This window comes from Euleptes europaea, chromosome 3 (genome assembly GCF_029931775.1).
Source record: "Euleptes europaea isolate rEulEur1 chromosome 3, rEulEur1.hap1, whole genome shotgun sequence".
Lineage (NCBI taxonomy): Eukaryota > Metazoa > Chordata > Lepidosauria > Squamata > Sphaerodactylidae > Euleptes > Euleptes europaea.
The window spans coordinates 11,233,336-11,251,810 of NC_079314.1; the positions used below are offsets into that span (position 1 = coordinate 11,233,336).

The 18,475-nt window shown below is 45.0% G+C and overlaps 1 protein-coding gene across 1 annotated transcript; it reads right to left on the minus strand.

The window, feature by feature from the left end:
- Nucleotides 1-1,322: 1,322 nt before the first annotated feature.
- On the minus strand, nucleotides 1,323-6,439 carry ZNF575 (zinc finger protein 575). The gene is made up of 3 exons (XM_056846333.1): nucleotides 6,356-6,439; nucleotides 2,783-2,896; nucleotides 1,323-2,020 (listed from the first exon to the last, which is right to left on the minus strand). Exons 1-3 carry the CDS (start codon nucleotides 6,426-6,428, stop codon nucleotides 1,323-1,325), a joined length of 885 nt encoding a protein of 294 aa, XP_056702311.1. The 5' UTR covers nucleotides 6,429-6,439.
- Between the last annotated feature and the right edge of the window lie 12,036 nt (nucleotides 6,440-18,475).

Consider the following 18,475-nt stretch of genomic DNA (forward strand, 5'->3'; position numbering starts at 1 on the left):
CCCACTGCACAGGCAAGATGCAAGCCTGAATACAAAACACATGAAGCTGCCTTATACTGAATCAGACCCTTGGTGCATCAAAGTCAGTATTGTCTACTCAGACTGGCAGCAGCTCTCCAGGGTCTCAGGCAGAGGTCTTTCATGTCACCAATTTGCCTGGCCTCTTTAACTGGAGATGCAGGGGATTGAACCTGGGACCTTCTGCATGCCAAGCAGATGCTCTACCACTGAGCCACAGCCCCTCCCCAAACAAAACACCCTCACAGCCAGTGTGTATTTGACCTGCTGGATGAGCTGCTAGTGGCACTCAGCCCAGATATTAAACCAACCACCACACCCCTGGAATTTGGAAGGTTACATACATTGTTTTGAAAGTTATTCTGCTTCTGTTAGACTGGGAATGGGCAGGCTGCAGTTGTTCAGGATTGCTGTGCTGACTTCTGTATTTCTACCCGGTCATTTCAAATGTTTTTTCCCCTTGGGCTTATCTTTGCTTCAATGAAACTTTTTTGCCCTCTAAATCAGACATGCCAGATCAGACTGGTCACACGGGGGCAGAGCAATTTACTGCAGCCTGCTACAGTATTTTTAAGCCTCCCATTTTGGTAACCGAACACATGATTTAAGCCTCACCCTATTTCACAAAACACCGGGTAGGCCATGGTGCATAACTGATGTTCAGAACATTGGCATGGCCAGGTCTCAGGTTCTAAGGAGTTTTTGTTACAGTTGTTGTATACATGTGCAAATTTAAAAAGCCACCGAATACATACCGCCCTGGCACTGAGCAGCGCCTTTCCCTTCTGTGCAAAGCGAACACAGAATTCTGCTCTCTTGTGACGCTAAAAAATGGGAGGGGAGTTGCAAGTGTCATTTTTTTTCCGTTTTGTAAAACAAATTTCTTACGAAATTGATTTCTGTATATGATAGTGCAACCCCTGTGCTCTGTACGATTCCTTGATGCAAGCGAGGAGACGGATTTAAGCAAAGTAAACCAGATGTACAAAGTTGCATAAATTATTCAGGACACAGAGTATGCTTTTCCTTGGTGCAGAATTGGGGATCTGGTAGCATAGAACTAGGCTTGTCTTTCAGTGGACTATACATAAGATTGGACTCTGGAGGGCTTCAACTTGGCCCTGCAGAGGGGGCAAACAGCACCGTGGGCCAAGAAGTTGAGTCACAGAGAGGCATCTTCATGTAATTCCAAATCCCTCCCGTCGCGTTCCGCTACGTACAAAACGATCCCACTGCACCCACCACATGTTCAAATTCCAACCACTTTTCTCCCTCTCGTTGTCCAGTCTCCAAGAGCTTCCGCCCTAAGATCTCTCCCCGTTGCTGTGGCCCTTGTTTTTGGATAAGTCACTCTCCGCTTCAGCGTCCTCGTGCACCTGCTGGTGGAGTGTGAGGTTGCGGAGCTGCCGGAAGCTCTTACTGCAGCGCATGCACGGGTAGGGGCGTCCCGCTGCAGCAGCCGCGTGGATCTGCTGATGGGCAGCCAGCTTGGATGGATAGCAGAAGCTTTTCCCGCAGCGGGTGCAGGGGTAAGGGCGCTGCCCCGTGTGCGTGCGGCGGTGGGCCGCCAGCTTGGAGGGGTAGCAGAAGCTCTTGGGGCAGTCAGCACATTTGTACGGGCGCTCCGGGGTGTGGATCCACTGGTGAGCGGCCAGCTTGGAGCGGTGTCCGAAGCGCTTGGGGCACAGGGGACAGGGGTACGGCCGCTCGCCTGTGTGGGTGCGGCGGTGGGCCGCCAGCTTGGAGGGGTAGCTGAAGCTCTTGGGGCAATCGGGGCATTTGTAGGGGCGCTCGGAGCAGTGGGTCCATTGGTGGGTGGCCAGCTTGGAACGGTACACAAAGCGCTTGCCACAGTCTTTGCACTGGTAGGGGCGCTCCGAGGGAAGTACGGCAGGGGGCCGTGGGCGGCGAGGGCGGGCGGGCTTGGGGGGTTCCATGGCGGGGGGTGAAGACAGGGCAGTGGGGGACGGCGCCTTGGCGTTCTCCTTCAGGGCTTGCGGGTCTGGAAGAAAAGGGGGAGAAAGTCAAGAGGGAAAGAGCTGCTGTGGGAAAGCCTCTTCCCTACCCCCTCCACCACCTGGGCAACTGGAGGATATTTCCCTATCATGTAATTACTCCTTTTCTGGTTGCCTCTCCCTTCTCAGCTTAGCCATATCTGGGATGACAACATGAAGCTGCCGTGTGAGTCAGATCGTTTAAGATTCGTTTCACCCATTCTGACCGGCAGCAACTTTCCAGGGTCTCAGCTGGAAGTCTCTTTGTATTAGCTGCTACCTGCTCATTTTATCTTGAGATGTCAGGGCTTCAACCTCCCACCTTCTGCATTTATTTATTTATTTTATTTATTATTTCAATTTAATACCCCGCTCTCCCCGGCCGAGACCGGGCTCAGAGCAGCTTACAGAGAATAATAATCCATTTATCAATAAAAACCATTAAAACATTTAAAATAGCCCTAAAATTACGTAAACCAAATATCTGAAAACTTCTTAGGCGCCTCTAAGCGTAAATAGTTACAACTAGGCGAGCAGATGGACTAAATACAACAGTGGTGAGGTTAGGGGGGCCAGCAATCATATATAGGAAACCATAGCATGAAAAGCAAGCCCAAGTCCCATCAGGTGGCAGACGGCATCCGCTCCCTGCCATAGTCTTCCCCATCCCCACCCCACCACGCTCCACTGCAAGCTTGCGAGTGGCACGGTCCTCTCCCAAGAGGAGATGAAGCTGGAACATCCTGGTTGCTGAGATTGATCCCTTTTACCCGTACCATTGCTGCTCAGCGGGTTGCTAGCCATGCCATTCTTGCTGTTGCTCACACAGGGCTGATCTCCCCTTTCCAGCATCAGGACAAAGCTCGGTCTAGCAATTAAGTAACCTGCACAAACAGGAGAAGTTTCCAATATTATCCACGGCAGCTGGTCAGATACAGGACAGAGGCCCCAATCAGCTGGGACAGGCTGCCTGTATCCCCCATGTAATGAAAAACAGCAACTGCATCCCAAGAACATAAGTTTTGAGGCATGTACAGGTTGAGTATCTCTTACCCGGACTGCTTGGGACCAGAAGTGGTCCATATTTTGAATCTTTTAAGTATTTTGGAATTTTTGCATATACATAATGAGATATTTTGGGGATAGGACCCCAATTCATTTATGTTTTATATACATTTAAATACACACTTTATGCACATCGCCTGAATGTAATTTTAAACAATATTTTAAATAATTTTGTGTACATTGAACCATCAGAAAGCAAAGGTGTAACTATCTCACCAGACAGCCTCTCGGAAGTCAGCAGAGGCCGGGCAGTGAGGATTTGCCTGCATGCCTGCTCAAAAGGTCTGGTTTTCGGATCAGTCTGGATATCGGATGTCCGGATAAGGGATAAGCAAACTATATGTTAGGCAGCAAGATAAGGAAAACATGCATGTTTTGGCTAAGTAGGGGGCAGACAGATGGACAACATGCTGCTCGCCTGGGCTTGGGGGGCTGTGGCATCTCCAGTTAAACGAACTCGGGATGCAGGAAAGACCTTTCTGAACTTTTGTACAGCAGAACAGACACTGCCGAGCGGGACGGGCCAATGCAACAAAGCAGGTAGTTGCTAGAAAACCTACAAAGCCACTCTCAAATTCCAGCGGCACTGCTGATGTCTTTGCAGGTCTAACTTTGCAGACATAAAGACTACAAACCGTGCTTTTTATACATCTGTGTCTCCGCTAAGATTTGCAGTTATTGTGACAGCAGGTAGACTTCCCCTGACTATAGAAGATCCACTGATTTAGCAATTTGTAATAATCTCTTTTCCTTTCGGTAAAATGTATTAGGACAGCCAGGGAATAGCTTGTTGCTGGGCAGAATATCCCTGTATGTCTGTGTGCTAAGGAATTGGGGCAAGAGTCATGGAGGGTTACAGTAAACCATAACAAGAACTGGGTGAAACTGTTATTCTACTGTTACTGTACTGCGCCGCCTCTATGTCTGGAGTGTTATCAGCGCTACCCTGAATGTTGATGGGTTGTCATATCTTGAATTTGGATAAATATCCCTTCCTCAGTATGATCGGGGCTCAGAGATTTCTGCCCATTAGGGCCTCTGAGTCGGCAGCTGCAAATAAACTGTTTTCTTGAAATATTGATCTCGGGTCTCTCTCTCCCCCCACGAACCCTTGTTTGCCATATCATTATCAAACACCAAAATCCACACTATTTCAGTGTTGGTAGGGAATTCACCCAGCCCTCAGCGTGGGGCAGGAGAGGAGGCATGTGTGCATGAAAGCAGCCATGTTTGTACCCAGCCACGGCCTAGTCACCTGGGGTGAACAAGGGACGTCTCCAAGCGACTAGCTAAAAATTAAAAAAGGCTTTATAAAAGTTGGCTCTTTTTCTCTTCTGGGCTGCAAATGACCAACTTGGGTGTACTAAAGAGCAAGCGGGCTAGAGAGCGGTGTGGACATTTGGAAGGCCAGCTTTTGTCTGGCCAGGGGCGGGCTGGCAGCATCTCTGGATGACTCCCTGGATGTAGCCTGCCCCAATTTCCCCCTCGACTTCCGGCTGGCAACAAGGCCCCAATTACCACTCCATCCTGCTCTTGCTCGTAAGAGTGTGGTTGCTATGGCAACTAGCTCAGGCCGAAGAGGAGAGAGGTGCCATAGAGATGGCTTAGCCCAGAGAGAGAGAGGGGCCCGTTCAAGTGTGGGGTGGGAGCCAGTTCAGAGGGACCGTTGGGAGACCAAGCAACTCACGGGGAAGAGGGCTGGAGCTCTTTCGAGCCTTGCGCCCGGCCTCCGGGTTCAGTGCCAAGAGCTGGAAATGCCAAAGTCATGAAATGCTGGAAAGCTAAAGCCACGAACCCCATTGTAACCCTTTCACGGGTCAGAGGGTGGGGCTGGCGCTTCAATTTCTTTACTCTGGGTAGGCATTACAGGCTGGAAGAGAGGGGACAGCAATGGCCTCGACTCCCCTGGCAACCGTGAGGAGTTTCATTCCTCTGCGGGAGACAGGATGAGGCGCAGCACTCAGTGCATGCTCTATAGAAGTTCTTAAACCATCTTCAGAATTGCTCTCATCTTATTGGGGTACCTCTTTGAAGCACTGCCTTATGGGGAGGGGGCTGGAATGCATGCTACTGGCATGGGGGGATGCAAAAGAAAGCAAGGCCTAAAAATGCAAGAAAAAGAAAAAAAAGGCGAGATGGAAATAACTGCAGGCCATTTTGGTGGGGTTGGTGCAAGAACCAGGTGCACCTGACTTCCAAAAAAAAAAATACCAGTGAGAAGTGTGGCTCTCCACTCCCTTTGAACCCCTTGATCCGGTTCAGGCCCATGGCACCCGTGCACACGCACGGTGCCTACCTGCTGGGGCTTCTTGCCCTGGGGAGCCATTCGGTCAGGCACTCCCCTTTCGGTCTTCCCCTCGCCTTTCAAAGCAAGCAGGCCAACCTCTCTAGCAGTGGTTCCCAACGTGGGGCACGCGCCCCACAGGCGGGCAATTTGATTTTTAATTGGGGCAATTCGAGAATGAGTTATGAACAGTGGATTTTTTGCAGTTCTTATGGTTCTAGGGGCCTCATATACAGTGTGTGTGTGTGTGTGTATGTGTGTGTGTGTATATGTGTGTGTGTATATATATATATATATAGTGACACACACACACACACACACACACACATACACACACACACACACACACACACTGTATATGAGGCCCCTAGAACCATAAGAACTGCAAAAAATCCACGGTTAATAACTCATTCTCGAATTGCCCCAATTAAAAATATAGTGACACACACACACACACACATATATATATAGTGACATACACATTTTTAAAATTAAAATCAGAATGTACACGGCGGTCAGCTGGTGACAATGTCACGGGTGGGGGGGGATCAGGGTTTTAGAGATGCTTAGGTGGGGCACGGCCAAATTAAGGTTGGGAACCACTGCTCTATAGGAACGGGACCCTATCGGAAGCCCAGGGCTGGGCGCCCACACCGGTCGGAAATCGGGGGTTTTGGTGCAATGCTGCCGGTTCCCGCCGGCGGGGAGAGTTTGGACCGGGCCAGATGGCTTTGCAACGGGGTGGAGGCATTGCAATGCATTGCAATGCACTGCATTGTAATGCATTGCATTGCACTGTAATGCATTGCATTGTAATGCATTGCATTGCATTGTAATGCATTGCATTGCAATGCAATGCAATGCAGGCCGGGGGCGGGGGGTGCTCCCATGCAATTGCCTCCCTCCCCTCTCCTTTGCCCATCGCCGCTCCCCCACCCCCACCCCCATTTACCCAGCTCGGCCTTGGGCGTCGCGGGCCCAGCGAGCCACTCACCCGCCCGGGAGCCTCCCCCGGCCTCCGGCTGCCTCTGGGGTCTCCCTTTCATGAGCCGATCGCGCCGGGTCATGCTGGCCCCGGGGGGGGGGCGCGCGGGGGAGGGATGTGTACGCGATGAGGTTGGCAGTGACGGCAACGACGTCAAGGGGAGGGGGCTCCTCCAGAGCAGCAGGCCCCGCCCCCCGCGGCAATGACCCACGCGGAGGAAAGCCCCACCTCTCCTCTTGCAACGACCCCGGGCGTTTGCACCGCCCTTTCCCCCAAAGGAAACGCTTCCCGTGTGGGCAGGTGTCCTAAGTTGCTGACTCGGTGGTCAGTCTCACTAGGGCCGTCTTTTTAAAAATAAAAAATAAAATAAATAATAATTTTTTTTTGTTTTTCATTTAACATATCATCATGGAAACAAGATCCAATAGTAAAAATAATAGTAGTGATTAAAAAAAAAAAAAAAACACAAGTAATATTACGATGTTGCAGCAGGATTCCAGGAGCTGGATTTCAAACACAAAGACTCCAAAGCCAGTTTTCTGGAAGAACATGTTTTTAATTCAAATAGCTATTTGAGTCTGCAGACTCTGCCCTCAAGGCCACTGGTTCCCAACCAGGGGTCCATGGACCCCCAGGGGTCTGCGAGAACTAAATTAAGGTCCGCGAAACAAAGTTATAAACCCATAATAAATTAATATTTTCAATTAAAAGTTCTCTATTATAAAAATATATATTCAAATATTATTCTAAGTTTAATGTTTAACTAACAGTTATGATTAAAGTTTGTTTTCAAATTCTCGGAATTTTTATTTTGAGCCTTGGGGTCCCTGCACCGAACAAAAAAGTCCTAGTGGTCCCTGGTCAAAAAAAGGTTGGGAACCACTGCTCAAGGCTTTCAAGATGGAGTTGGAGCCCCGGACAAAACGGTGTTTAATCTTTTATAACCTTTGGTTAGTTCCTTATAATATTTTAACTATGCATATTACATCGTAGCTTTTCATTGGGCTCAGAGGTCTAGGGGATGATCCATAAAAATCAGAATAACTTTCATTGGTTTTAATCAAACAGACATTTGATTGGTAAATCGTAAAGCAGACATCACATGATCGGTCAAGTCATCTTTTTCTAAAGCCCATTGTTCTGCACCTGCTGTTCTTATCGTAATTATACTCCCTTCTATTTCTGTCGTATTTTGGTCACGTCATGAGATGACAAGAGTCACTGGAAAAGACAGTCATCCTAGGAAAAGTGGAGGGCAGCAAGAAAAGAGGAAGACCCAACAAGAGATGGATTGACTCAATAAAGGAAGCCACGGCCTTCAATTGCAGGATCTGAGCAGGGCTGTCAAAGATAGGACATTTTGGAGGACTTTCATTCATAGGGTCGCCATGAGTCGGAAGCGACTTGACGGCACTTAACACACACACTATTTCTCAGCGCCTGTTTCAGTTTTAGTAACTTTTCCCCTGCAATTTCACCTTGGAGAGCTGAATAACAACTTCTTTTCCATGCCTTCTTTGTTTGTTCATGAACTAAATATATTTTCCCTGGCCCCTTCCTTTGGGATTCAATAATGTTTCTTTTATTTATTTATTTTTATTGTTAGAGGCCTGCTGATTTTCTAAAAGCTTGCTACCTCAACTAATTTAACAATAAAATGACTTCCCCCTCTCCCTCTTCCATCTAAAAATAAATTGTATAAACTTTTGCTAACGGAGCTAATCCCAATAATATTTTAATTAACCTGTTCTTATCCTATCCAACATTATTAAATCAGTACCTAATGTAAAATTAATAGCAAGTATAGATAAGGGATTAGATCAAAGAATATCTTTTAAATGGTCCCATTGATAGTCTCACTAGGACTGTCTTAACAGCATTATGGGCCCCTGGGCAAACCAGTGTGCTGGGGCCCCTACGACAACCACTCACAGGAATTAAAAGTAGTAGAAAAGAGCAAGTCCAGTAGCACCATAAAGACTAACAAAAATATTTTCTGGCAGGGTATGAGCTTTCGTGAGCCACAGCTCACTTCTTCAGATACACGAAAGCTCTACTACTGCAGACAGACTAACACGGCTACCCACTAGGAATTAAAAGTAAATGGTCGATAATATTAAACGTATATTATTTTATTGGCACGTCAACAAAACTGGTGTTAAAACATTAAAAACATGCTGTACAGCAGCAACTAATCAACATGATAAACATTTGAACAATACACAAGGCTTGAAAAACACAATACTCAGTAAGCCACACAGATTAGAATATGAAATTACTACAAACTTCTTATTATAACACGCATTTGCGGCATTTCTTTTCAGAGAATTGCTTTATTATTGGCTTGAAGTCAGTGATCTTCAGGATGTCATTTTCCATGCACATGAGTGAAAGCCAGTTCAAAGGATGCTGCCCCATTGTGCTACGAAGCAGATTTTTTATACGTTTCAGTCTTGAAAAAGAACATTCTCCTGTACACCCATCATGCACATGAACACTCAACGTTCAGGAATACAGATTTCAAATTGTCCGAAATTATTTTTCTGTACAGTGCAGGGAGAGTCTCACAATTTTCATCAAGAGCCATGTAGTGCTTGAGATGCTCTTTCATTTAAAAGGTCATCATAATTTAGGTCTTTGTGATACATATGGTGAATAGAGTAGCCATTCACGTTTTACACACTCGCCATTCCGCAGTTCACGTTTGAACACATAGTTTGATAAATACCTTGCCTTCATAATCTCTACTCCAGCTGTTTTATACATTCTGCGTGAGTTTGAAAGGTTGCTATCATGATTCTGACATGATGAGGGCCCACTACGAATCCAGTAATCTATTGTGTTAGTATCATTAATGTTCCATAGCCCCGAATCTGTGTCTTGGATTGCAAACTCCTTTACTGTTACAGATTTGGGTATTTCCTCTTGTCAAATGTCACCAGCAGCAGCAACAGGCAATGATGGTATGTCTGCTGAAACTGGATGATTGGTAGCAGGAATGGATGTAGATGTGGATGCTATATCTGAAGGAATGGTATGAGTGGCTATCTTTGCACCTGTGTTGAGCCACAATGTTAATTTTGGAAGTTTTCCTATTTTCTCCTTCTCCTCTGCAGCTCTCTTCCTCTTCTGTGCTCCACTCAAAACATTACGTTTCATTTCTGCTGAAATGGTTATTCACCTGGAAATATATATCTTAAATATTTAGTATTTAGTCCCACACCAGTCCGATGAAAGGTTATATTATATAAGTGTGCTTGCAACAAGACCTAAATATTTAAACAGTCTCCTTCCATAATATACGTGCCATTCCTTTAATTGTACGAACAGTCTTTATTCTTAATACAAACTCTCTACTGTGTGCTGATTCACAAAACTGCTGGACAAGACCTAGATCTAGCTCACTGGCATAGCTAGGGTGTCTGGCACTGATCTAGCCTCATCTATGTATAGGTCTACCAGACTACATTCAACAATTTTCTCAACTTGCACAATTAAAAAGCTTCCTGTTCATATATTCACAAACTATCAATACCTGGTTATTAGTACTGCATCATAAATTCATAATCTTAAATAACCACTACATGATTACCGTACAAGTGTTCAATGTTGTGATTGAAACCCTATACCTGGGTTCATATACAGTGTATAAATATATCCAATAATCATGTCATTGCTATTAATAGTACTACAGTAGGTCTAATGTTAGTAATGTCAACTGAGTTTAAGTGACGTAACATATACGCTAAATTACGTTATACAGCATGAGATCCATACACATAGGCCTACATGCAAGTGAGGTGGCACTGTGGCAGAGGTGACTGCAATACTAACCCAGGGATACTAAATCAGAGACAAATCACAGTGTCCATTTGTAACACAATATCATTGCAGCAAATGTTATTTTATAGTTTAGTATAGTCTAGACTACTGTGTAGTAGTATTTATTTATGGCAAGTCACTTAACATACACAGATTACCATAGGGCGCCTATGCTCTTGGAGGCCCCGGGCAAGTGCCCATTGGGCCCATGCGTTAAGATGGCCCTGAGTCTCACCGGATGCCATGAGTCTTACTCCCAAGTAAAGGTTTGCCCTCCTGGAACTCCTGGTTGCCAACTCCTGGTTAGGAAATTGCTAGAGGTTTGGGGGTGGGGTAGGGTTGCCAACTTCCAGGTAATAGCTGGAGATCTCCTGCTATTACAACTGATCTCCAGCTGATAGAGATCAGTTCACCTGGAGACAGTGGACGCTTTGGTAATTGGATTCTACGGCATTGAAGTCCCTCCCCTCCCCAAAACCGCCCTCCTCTGGCTCCGCCCCAAAATCTCCCGCCCGTAGTAAAGAGGGACCTGGAAACCCTAGGGTGGGGCTTGGGAAGGGGAGGGACCCCAGCGCCGCATAATACCATACAGTCTGTCCTCCAAAGCAGCCAGTTTCTCCAGAATTGATCCCTGTTGTCTGGAGGCCAGGAATAATTCTAGGAGATCTCCAGGGCTCTCCTGGAAGCTGGCAACTCTAGAGTGGAGCCAAGGGAGGGTGGGCTTTGCGGAGGGACCTCAGCGAAGATGTGATGCCACAGTCTCCTTTCCAAAATTGCCCTTTTCTCTGGGGAACTAATCTCAACCTGAGAGCTGTTGTAATTCCAGATCTCCAGGCCTCATCAGGTTGGCAACCCTACCTCCAGGTGTGAAGTCAGCCTAAGCAAATTGGTTGAACTCCCCAACAAGGCTGCTGGGAACAGACACCGACCTGTTCTTGTGTCCTCTGCACAGAACTGAGGTTGCATCATCTCATGTTTCCCCTCCCATATGTATGGCAAACAGGGGTCAAAACATGGATTCACTTTGTAGCACTATCCATGTTTGTGCTGCAATAAATCTGTCTTTCTTTAAGGCCAGTGCAAGACTTGATTTCTTTTGGATCGCCTAAGAAAGTGTGCCCTGACCTGGATGGCCCAGGCTAGCCCAATCTGGTCAGATCTCAAGCTAAGCAGGGTCGGCCCTGGTTAGTACTTGGATGGGAGACCACCAAGGAAGTCCAGGGTTGCTATGCAGAGGCAGGCAATGGCATGTCATCTCTGAACGTCTCTTGCCTTGAAAACCCTATGGGGTTGCCATAAGTCAGCTGTGACTTGACGGCACTTTCCAAACAAGCATGCCTAGAAATGGAGCCCAACAGTTGGATCCTGTGCATGCTTATCGCTTAGAAAGAAGCTGCCTTTTCCTGAGCCAGACTGTTGGCCAATCAAGGTCAGTATTGCCTACTCTGGCTGGCAGCCGCTCTGTCACCCACTACTTGACCTTTTAACTGGAGATGGTGGGGACTAAACCTGGAACCTCTCAGTGGGGTATGGCTTCCCCACACTAGATATCACTTTCCAAAGAACCAGGGCTCAGATTGCAGCTCCCCCCCTCATAGCCTAGAGTTAAGTCCCATCCCATTAACTTAATAGGGCTTACTTTCAAATGAGAAGGAACCCTCACACACATGTAAAAACATAAAAAGAACTCTGCTGGACCAGACCAGTGGTAAATTTAGTCCAGCATCCTGTTTCATACAGTGGCCCTGGAGGGCCAACAAACGGCATAGAAGCCAAGGCCTTCCTCTGATGCTCCATCTAGCGCTGGTATCTCAGAGGTTGCCAGTAATTATGTATGTGATTTTAACCTGCTTCGGTGGTTTCTTTTCATAATTGTCTTTTTGTGTATTTACTTTGAAAGCTGCCACAGAAGGCAGATGCCTAGGGGAATATACATCTTTTTAACGGAAATAATAAACACAATTTCAAGGAGGGAAAGCTGGCTAGGAAACTCATAATGCTATTTCAGGGGGAGGGAGATTTTCACCAAGGACCACTTGGGAATTGAATTCAAGATCCAGTTACCACCCCCACCCCCCGCCCAGAGTAAAAATTAATTTTACAAGCATATCTTGTGGTTCATTTTTTGGCAGCGCTTAACTTTATCAAAGGGCATCGATGCCAAATAGCCCTGTGCCCAATAGCAGCTGTGCAAATAGCCTGTTTCCCCTTCTTTTTTTGTAAAGGGCTTTGTGCATGCAAACCTAGTCAGGAATGAACTAGTTGCAAATAGGGTTGCCAAGTCACTCTTCGCCACCAGCGGGAGATTTTTGGGGCAGAGCCTGAGGAGGGCTGGGTTTGGGGAGGGGAGGGACTTCAATGCCATAGAGTTCAATTGCCAAAGCAGCCATTTTCTCCAGGGGAACTGATCTCTGTGAAAAGAGTGAAAGCAGTGAAAAGCACAAGTGAGGTTAAAGTTAAATCATTGGCAGGCAGAGATAAGCTTTCAAAGGTTTTTAATCATGGAGGAGAGAGGGACTGATCCTCAGATGGGTGAAGGAGGGCATGAAAAATATATTAGTAGTAGATACAGTAGTAGATGCACAGCCGACTTGTTAGAATGAAACAGGAGTCCCGCGGCACCTTGGATACTAACAAAATTAATTCAAGCTTGAGCTTTTGTGAGTCAGAGCTCGCTTTGTCAGATGCAAGATGCATTCCAGTCTTTCCAGAGCCCCTCTGATCAATAGATCTTGAGCAATGACTAGAATACTAGATTAGTTTCTAAAATAAAATATGATAGTCAGGAAATTAACAACTGAGAAGGTTATATTGGGATCATTGTCTAGCATCAGATAAGAGATGCTTTTCTATTTGTGCAATGCTGAAGCGCATGGAAATGTTACTCGTCTTAGACAGGGGTCTGTGGCTCTTGCTCTCCCCTCCCCCCAACTGTCACTCAGCTTTGACTTAAATGTCTATATATCCACTGTCAATGTACTTTGCAACTGAATTTTACTGTGTGAAATGGCAAAATCCACTTGCAAACGATCGCTCAAGTGCACTGAAAGTGCATTTATCCATTTGTGTGAAAGCACCCTAGGAAAGTGGCCGAATGGATACTGAAGCTACAAATACTACACCCTAAAGGGTTAATGAAACCATCTCCTGGCAAGCACTTGTACAGATAAGAAAATGTGCCGTAGCAGATTTCATAATTGTTTTATTGCTTGCAGGTTTCATAACTGTTTTATTGGTTCCATGGAATGCTTGAGCAGAGAAAGATCAGTATTAATGCAAATTTAAAAAAGGGTTTTGTGTAAATTTATATAGAAAGTGGTGTTGTCTGTATTATGTTAATGTTTTCCATATGAATTTGTATCTTGATATTGCACTTTGTTTATGCTCTGAGAACAGTCCTCAAGATTTAAAAAATATGTATATACGTGTTAAAAATTTGCCTTGTTAAAAATGAGATCGTGTGGATTTTAAGGTTGCAGTCTTTGGCTCCTCATGGCTAAATTCTGATCTGGGACTTCTGACCTTGCTCCATTAATCTCTATGTAAAAAAAACACTGAAATCAGTGGGTCCATATTCTTTCTCAATAAAATGTTGTACCAAAGGGTACTAACTATTCTGTGATGTATGTTGCTCCTATGTTCAGTTATTTTTGTCTTTAATTTTCTAGAGGTCTTCCCATTTTTTAGCGCTCAAGTCACAGCTGACTTATAGCGACGCTGTAGGGTTTTCAAGGCAAAGGACCTTTGGAGGTGGTTTGCCATTGCCTGCCTCCATGTCATGACCTTGATGTTCCTTGGAGGTTACCCATCCAAATACTAACCAGGGTCGACCTTGCTAAGCTTCTGAGAGCTGACAAGATCAGGCTAGCTTGGGGTTATCCAGGTGAGAGGTCCTCCCAAATATACTTTATTGCAAGAACATCTGATGACAAAAATAACCTTATCTGAATTATACAGCTGTTTAAAATATATTATTTGTCACAGGGGTTAATGAAACTTTTCATCTTTTAAGTTAGGTTACAACACTTGCCGTCTGAAAAACAGAACCACCTTGCTTATGTACACACCATTTTGCCCTTTGTGCCGAGAAAGCCTGTTAACAAAGTGTAGCAACTCATCTACCTGTTTCTGTCCCCAGGAACATCTGAGATCTCCATGCAAGGAACCTCCCTGAGCATAAACGTCAGATCCTCTTTGGCTTCTGCATTCATCTGCAATCTTTGCCAAATCACACAAAAACTGTTACAGAGACATGAACATTACTCCAAAATGGGGTGCCACCGTTTATTTCTGCCTGCTTTGCTTACCCACTGATTGTGGGATTGTTTTATTTGACACTCTTTACCCTGCTCTGTGCTTTCTCCCCAGGTCCCATGGGGAGGGGCTATGGCTCAGTGGTAGAGCATCTCTTCGCAGCAGAAGGTCCCAGGTTCAATCCCTGACATCTCCAACAAAAGGGATCAGGTAGAAGGTGATGTGAAAGACCTCTGCCTTGGAAAGCTACTGCCAGTCTGAGCAGACAGTACAGATCATGATGGACCAAGAGTCTGATTCAGTATAAGGCAGCATCATATATATTCCCAATGGGTTTGTAAAATGCTAGCCATCATAGAAGTAAAAAGTCATCAAATAAAAACATTCCATCTCATATCCAGAATTATTTTTTTTCTAACTGGCCTGTAAAGCTGTCCAGAATACACTCTCCTCAAAACCAGAAAAGGCGGACTAAGCAAAAAAGGAAAGCGGGATTCCCTCTAATGAGGGGACAGAAAGGGAAGGAGAATGTAAGCCAGTTTGATTCTCCTTAAAAGGTAGAGAAAATCAGCATATAAAAACCAACTCTTCTTCTGGCCACTTATAGGCTAGGGTTGCCAGCTCCAGGTTAGGAAATAGCTGGAGATTTGGGGGTTGGAGCCTGAGGAGGATGGGGTTTGGGGAGGGACTTTGGTGGGGTATAATGCTGTAGGGTCCACCCTCCAAAGCAGCCATTTTCTCAGGGTGAACTGATCTCTGTCACCTGGAGATCGGTTGTAATCTGAGAGTATGAATTAGCCTAAAAGCTCCTATCTCTAGAACCCCTGGGCTCTGTACGTGACCCAAGGCCAGCTTTCTATGGCTGCTCCTTTCAGGCTGTGCTGTGGCGGAAACGCATTGGAAGGGCCCTCTGCTAGAAAAACTCTCTGGAGAAACAGACAAAACTAAAGTGGATCACTTGTTAGCAGGCAATAATCCCCAGGTCTCGATCAAGGTCGCTAGTGGGCATGTTGATATGTAGGGTTTGGAAATCACAGCTGTAACTTTTCAATTCTAATTTATTTATTTCAATAATGGTCATACTCCTTTTTGATAATGTTCTTAAGGTTTGTTTTCAAATTTGTCTTGACCTTCTTAGTAAGGCCGACGATATTCATTCTTGTATTTTAATAATGCTGGTCAAAGGACCGTAATAAACTGAACTGAACTGAAAATCCGGGAGATCTCCAGCTACCACCTGGAGGTTGTCAACTCTACTTATGGGCACTTTCTCTCTGCATGCAATCTAGTAGTACCTTAAAAGGTTTAAGAATTTTTTTGTGCCATCATAAGGTTTTATGAAGATGGATCACTATAGGTAGCCGTATTAGTCTGTCTGTAGCAGTAGAAAAGAGCAAGAGTCCAGTAGCACCTTAAAGACTAACTAAATTTCTGGCAGGGTATAAGCTTTCATGAATCACTGTGACTCATGAAAGCTCATACCCTGCCAGAAATTTAGTTAGTCTTTAAAAGTGCTACTGGACTCTTGCTCTTTTTTACTACTTATGGGCAGTTTCTCTCTGCCTGCATAAACAGAAGTTTAGTGGTACCTTAAAAGATTTAACAATTTTTTGTGCCATCATAAGGTTTTATGAACTAGCCTAAAAGCTCCTATCTCTAGAACCCCTGGGCTCTGTACGTGACCCAAGGCCAGCTTTCTATGGCTGCTCCTTTCAGGCTGTGCTGGAAGGGCCCTGGTGCAAGGTTAACCCTTGCCCTGCTGTGAGGCTACTCACAAAGAGCCTTTCCGATAGAAAAGAGCAGGGAAATGTTGTTCCCTTGGGCAGGCCCTCAATCCTAACCGCTGCCCTGAATCTGAGGGGTGAGTGGGGTGTATAGGAACATATTAAGCTGCCTTCCCCTTGGCCATTTATTGACCCACAGCGGTTGTCCAGCGATGTCTCTGCTTCCTTGCCCCACTCAGCGCCACCAAACATTGCCAACATTTTCCAGGCAGAGTTACTTTGTGGCTAACCATTATGCAACAGGTGCAGCTTTTCCTGACCCAGTAATGGGGGAAGCTTCACCTGTTGCATTCCTGTGCTCAGCATGCTGCTATCAAAGGTGCAGAAAGCGCTATGGGAAAGAAGTTGGCGCCCCAACACCGGAGCTGCTGGTAGTCTAAACAATGGCTGCCTTGGTGGGGGGAAAGAGCCAGTATTATTTCTTGATGGAGCAGCCAGTTGCGGGTTTTTTTTGCCATGTAGTCACAACTGACTTATGGCAACCCTGTTTTCTATGCAACAGAGGTGGTTTGCCATTGCCTGCCTCTGCGTAGAGACCCTGGTAGTCCTTGCCGGTTTCCCATCCAAGTGCTGACCTTGCTTAGATTCTGATACCTAACTGATTATGCTAGCCTGGGGTATTTATCCATTATTTGGACCCCTCCCCCAATTCAGTTAGAAATATAGGGCTTGAGCTGGGGCAGAAGCATAGGTAAGAAAGAGATCGGGACGCCTTTTTTCATTCCCGCACACTGTTTAAGAGAAGTCGCAACAGTCTTTCAGTTCGGAACATAACCCAGGAGTCCTGAGCCGCTGGGCATTTTCAGACATCCTGAATAATCCATTTTCCATCCACTTTCAATGCACTTTAACGATCGTTTGTAAGTGGAATTTGCTGTTTCACACAGTAAAATCCATCTGCAAAGTGCACTGAAAGTGGATTGAAAGTGCATTATTTGGCATGACTCACCAGCAAACCACTCTTTGAGAGAAAAGTCTAGCACAGGAAGGGTTACAGAAAGCAGGAAACACGAACAGCCGGGTAAGAAAAGGTCGCTCAAACAGCTGGGGCTTGTCCCGTATGGCGGGGCTGTTAAAGCACAAGAGCAGGGTTGGGAAAAGGCGGCAGCCCTCTTTTTTTGCAGGGGCCGTTCAGGGAAGGGGAGGGTGGTCCCCTCTAAGTCTCCCATGGGCTGCCGTCCCCAAAATAAACAGGATACTTGAAAGTGCCGCGAGACCCCTGGTAAACGGCTGCAAATCCCAGGTCTGTTTTTTTTTAAAAATAATATTTTTTTTAATTTTCTTGATTTAAAATGTCAACATATAATACACTTATCCAATGTTAAAGAATACTAATAATACTAAAAAGTCAAATAAAATTGCTAAATTAATCACAAGTTGACTTCCCCCTCTCCCTCTCCCGTCTAAAAATAAATTGTATAATCTTTTGCTAACGGAACTAATCCCAATACTATTTCAATTAATATATTCTTATCTAACATTATTAAATCACTACCTAATATAAAATCGATAAAAAGTGTAGATAAGGGATTAGATCAAAGACTATCTTTTAAATGGTCCCATTAAGAATTAAAATTTCCCCCCAAAAATATTAATTACATAGTTTAAAGATCGATAAAAACAATAAAAGATACATAAAGGAACCATTATTAAGAATATTTATATATAATCAATGGTATATTAATTTCCAAAAATATCAATTACATAGTTTAAAGATCGATAAAAACAATAAAATATACATAAAGGAACATTATTAAGAATATTGATATATAATCAATGGTATATTAATTTCCAAAAATATCAATTACATAGTTTAAAGATCGATAAAAACAATAAAAGATACATAAAGGAACCATTATTAAGAATATTGATATATATAATCAATGGTATATTAATTTCCAAAAATATTAATTACATAGTTTAAAGATCGATAAAAACAATAAAAGATACATAAAGGAACCATTATTAAGAATATTGATATATAATCGATGGTATATTAATTTCCCCCACACCTCCCTCCATTCCCATTAAAAAATAATCATTCTGTAAGTCCTTCATTTCTCCCTAAATTCCAGATCCCAGGGCTGTTCACTGCATAGTGACTTGGGCCGGCCGCAAAGTTGGCAACCCGGGCCCGGCGTCCAATTGCAAGCCCGCGCCGGACGAAGAAGCGGTGCGCACCGCGTCGAGCATCGGAGGGGATTCCGCCGCCGACGCGCCGCTCTTGCGCCCCTTTGCTCCGGAGCCAAAAGGCTTGCAAGAAAACGCA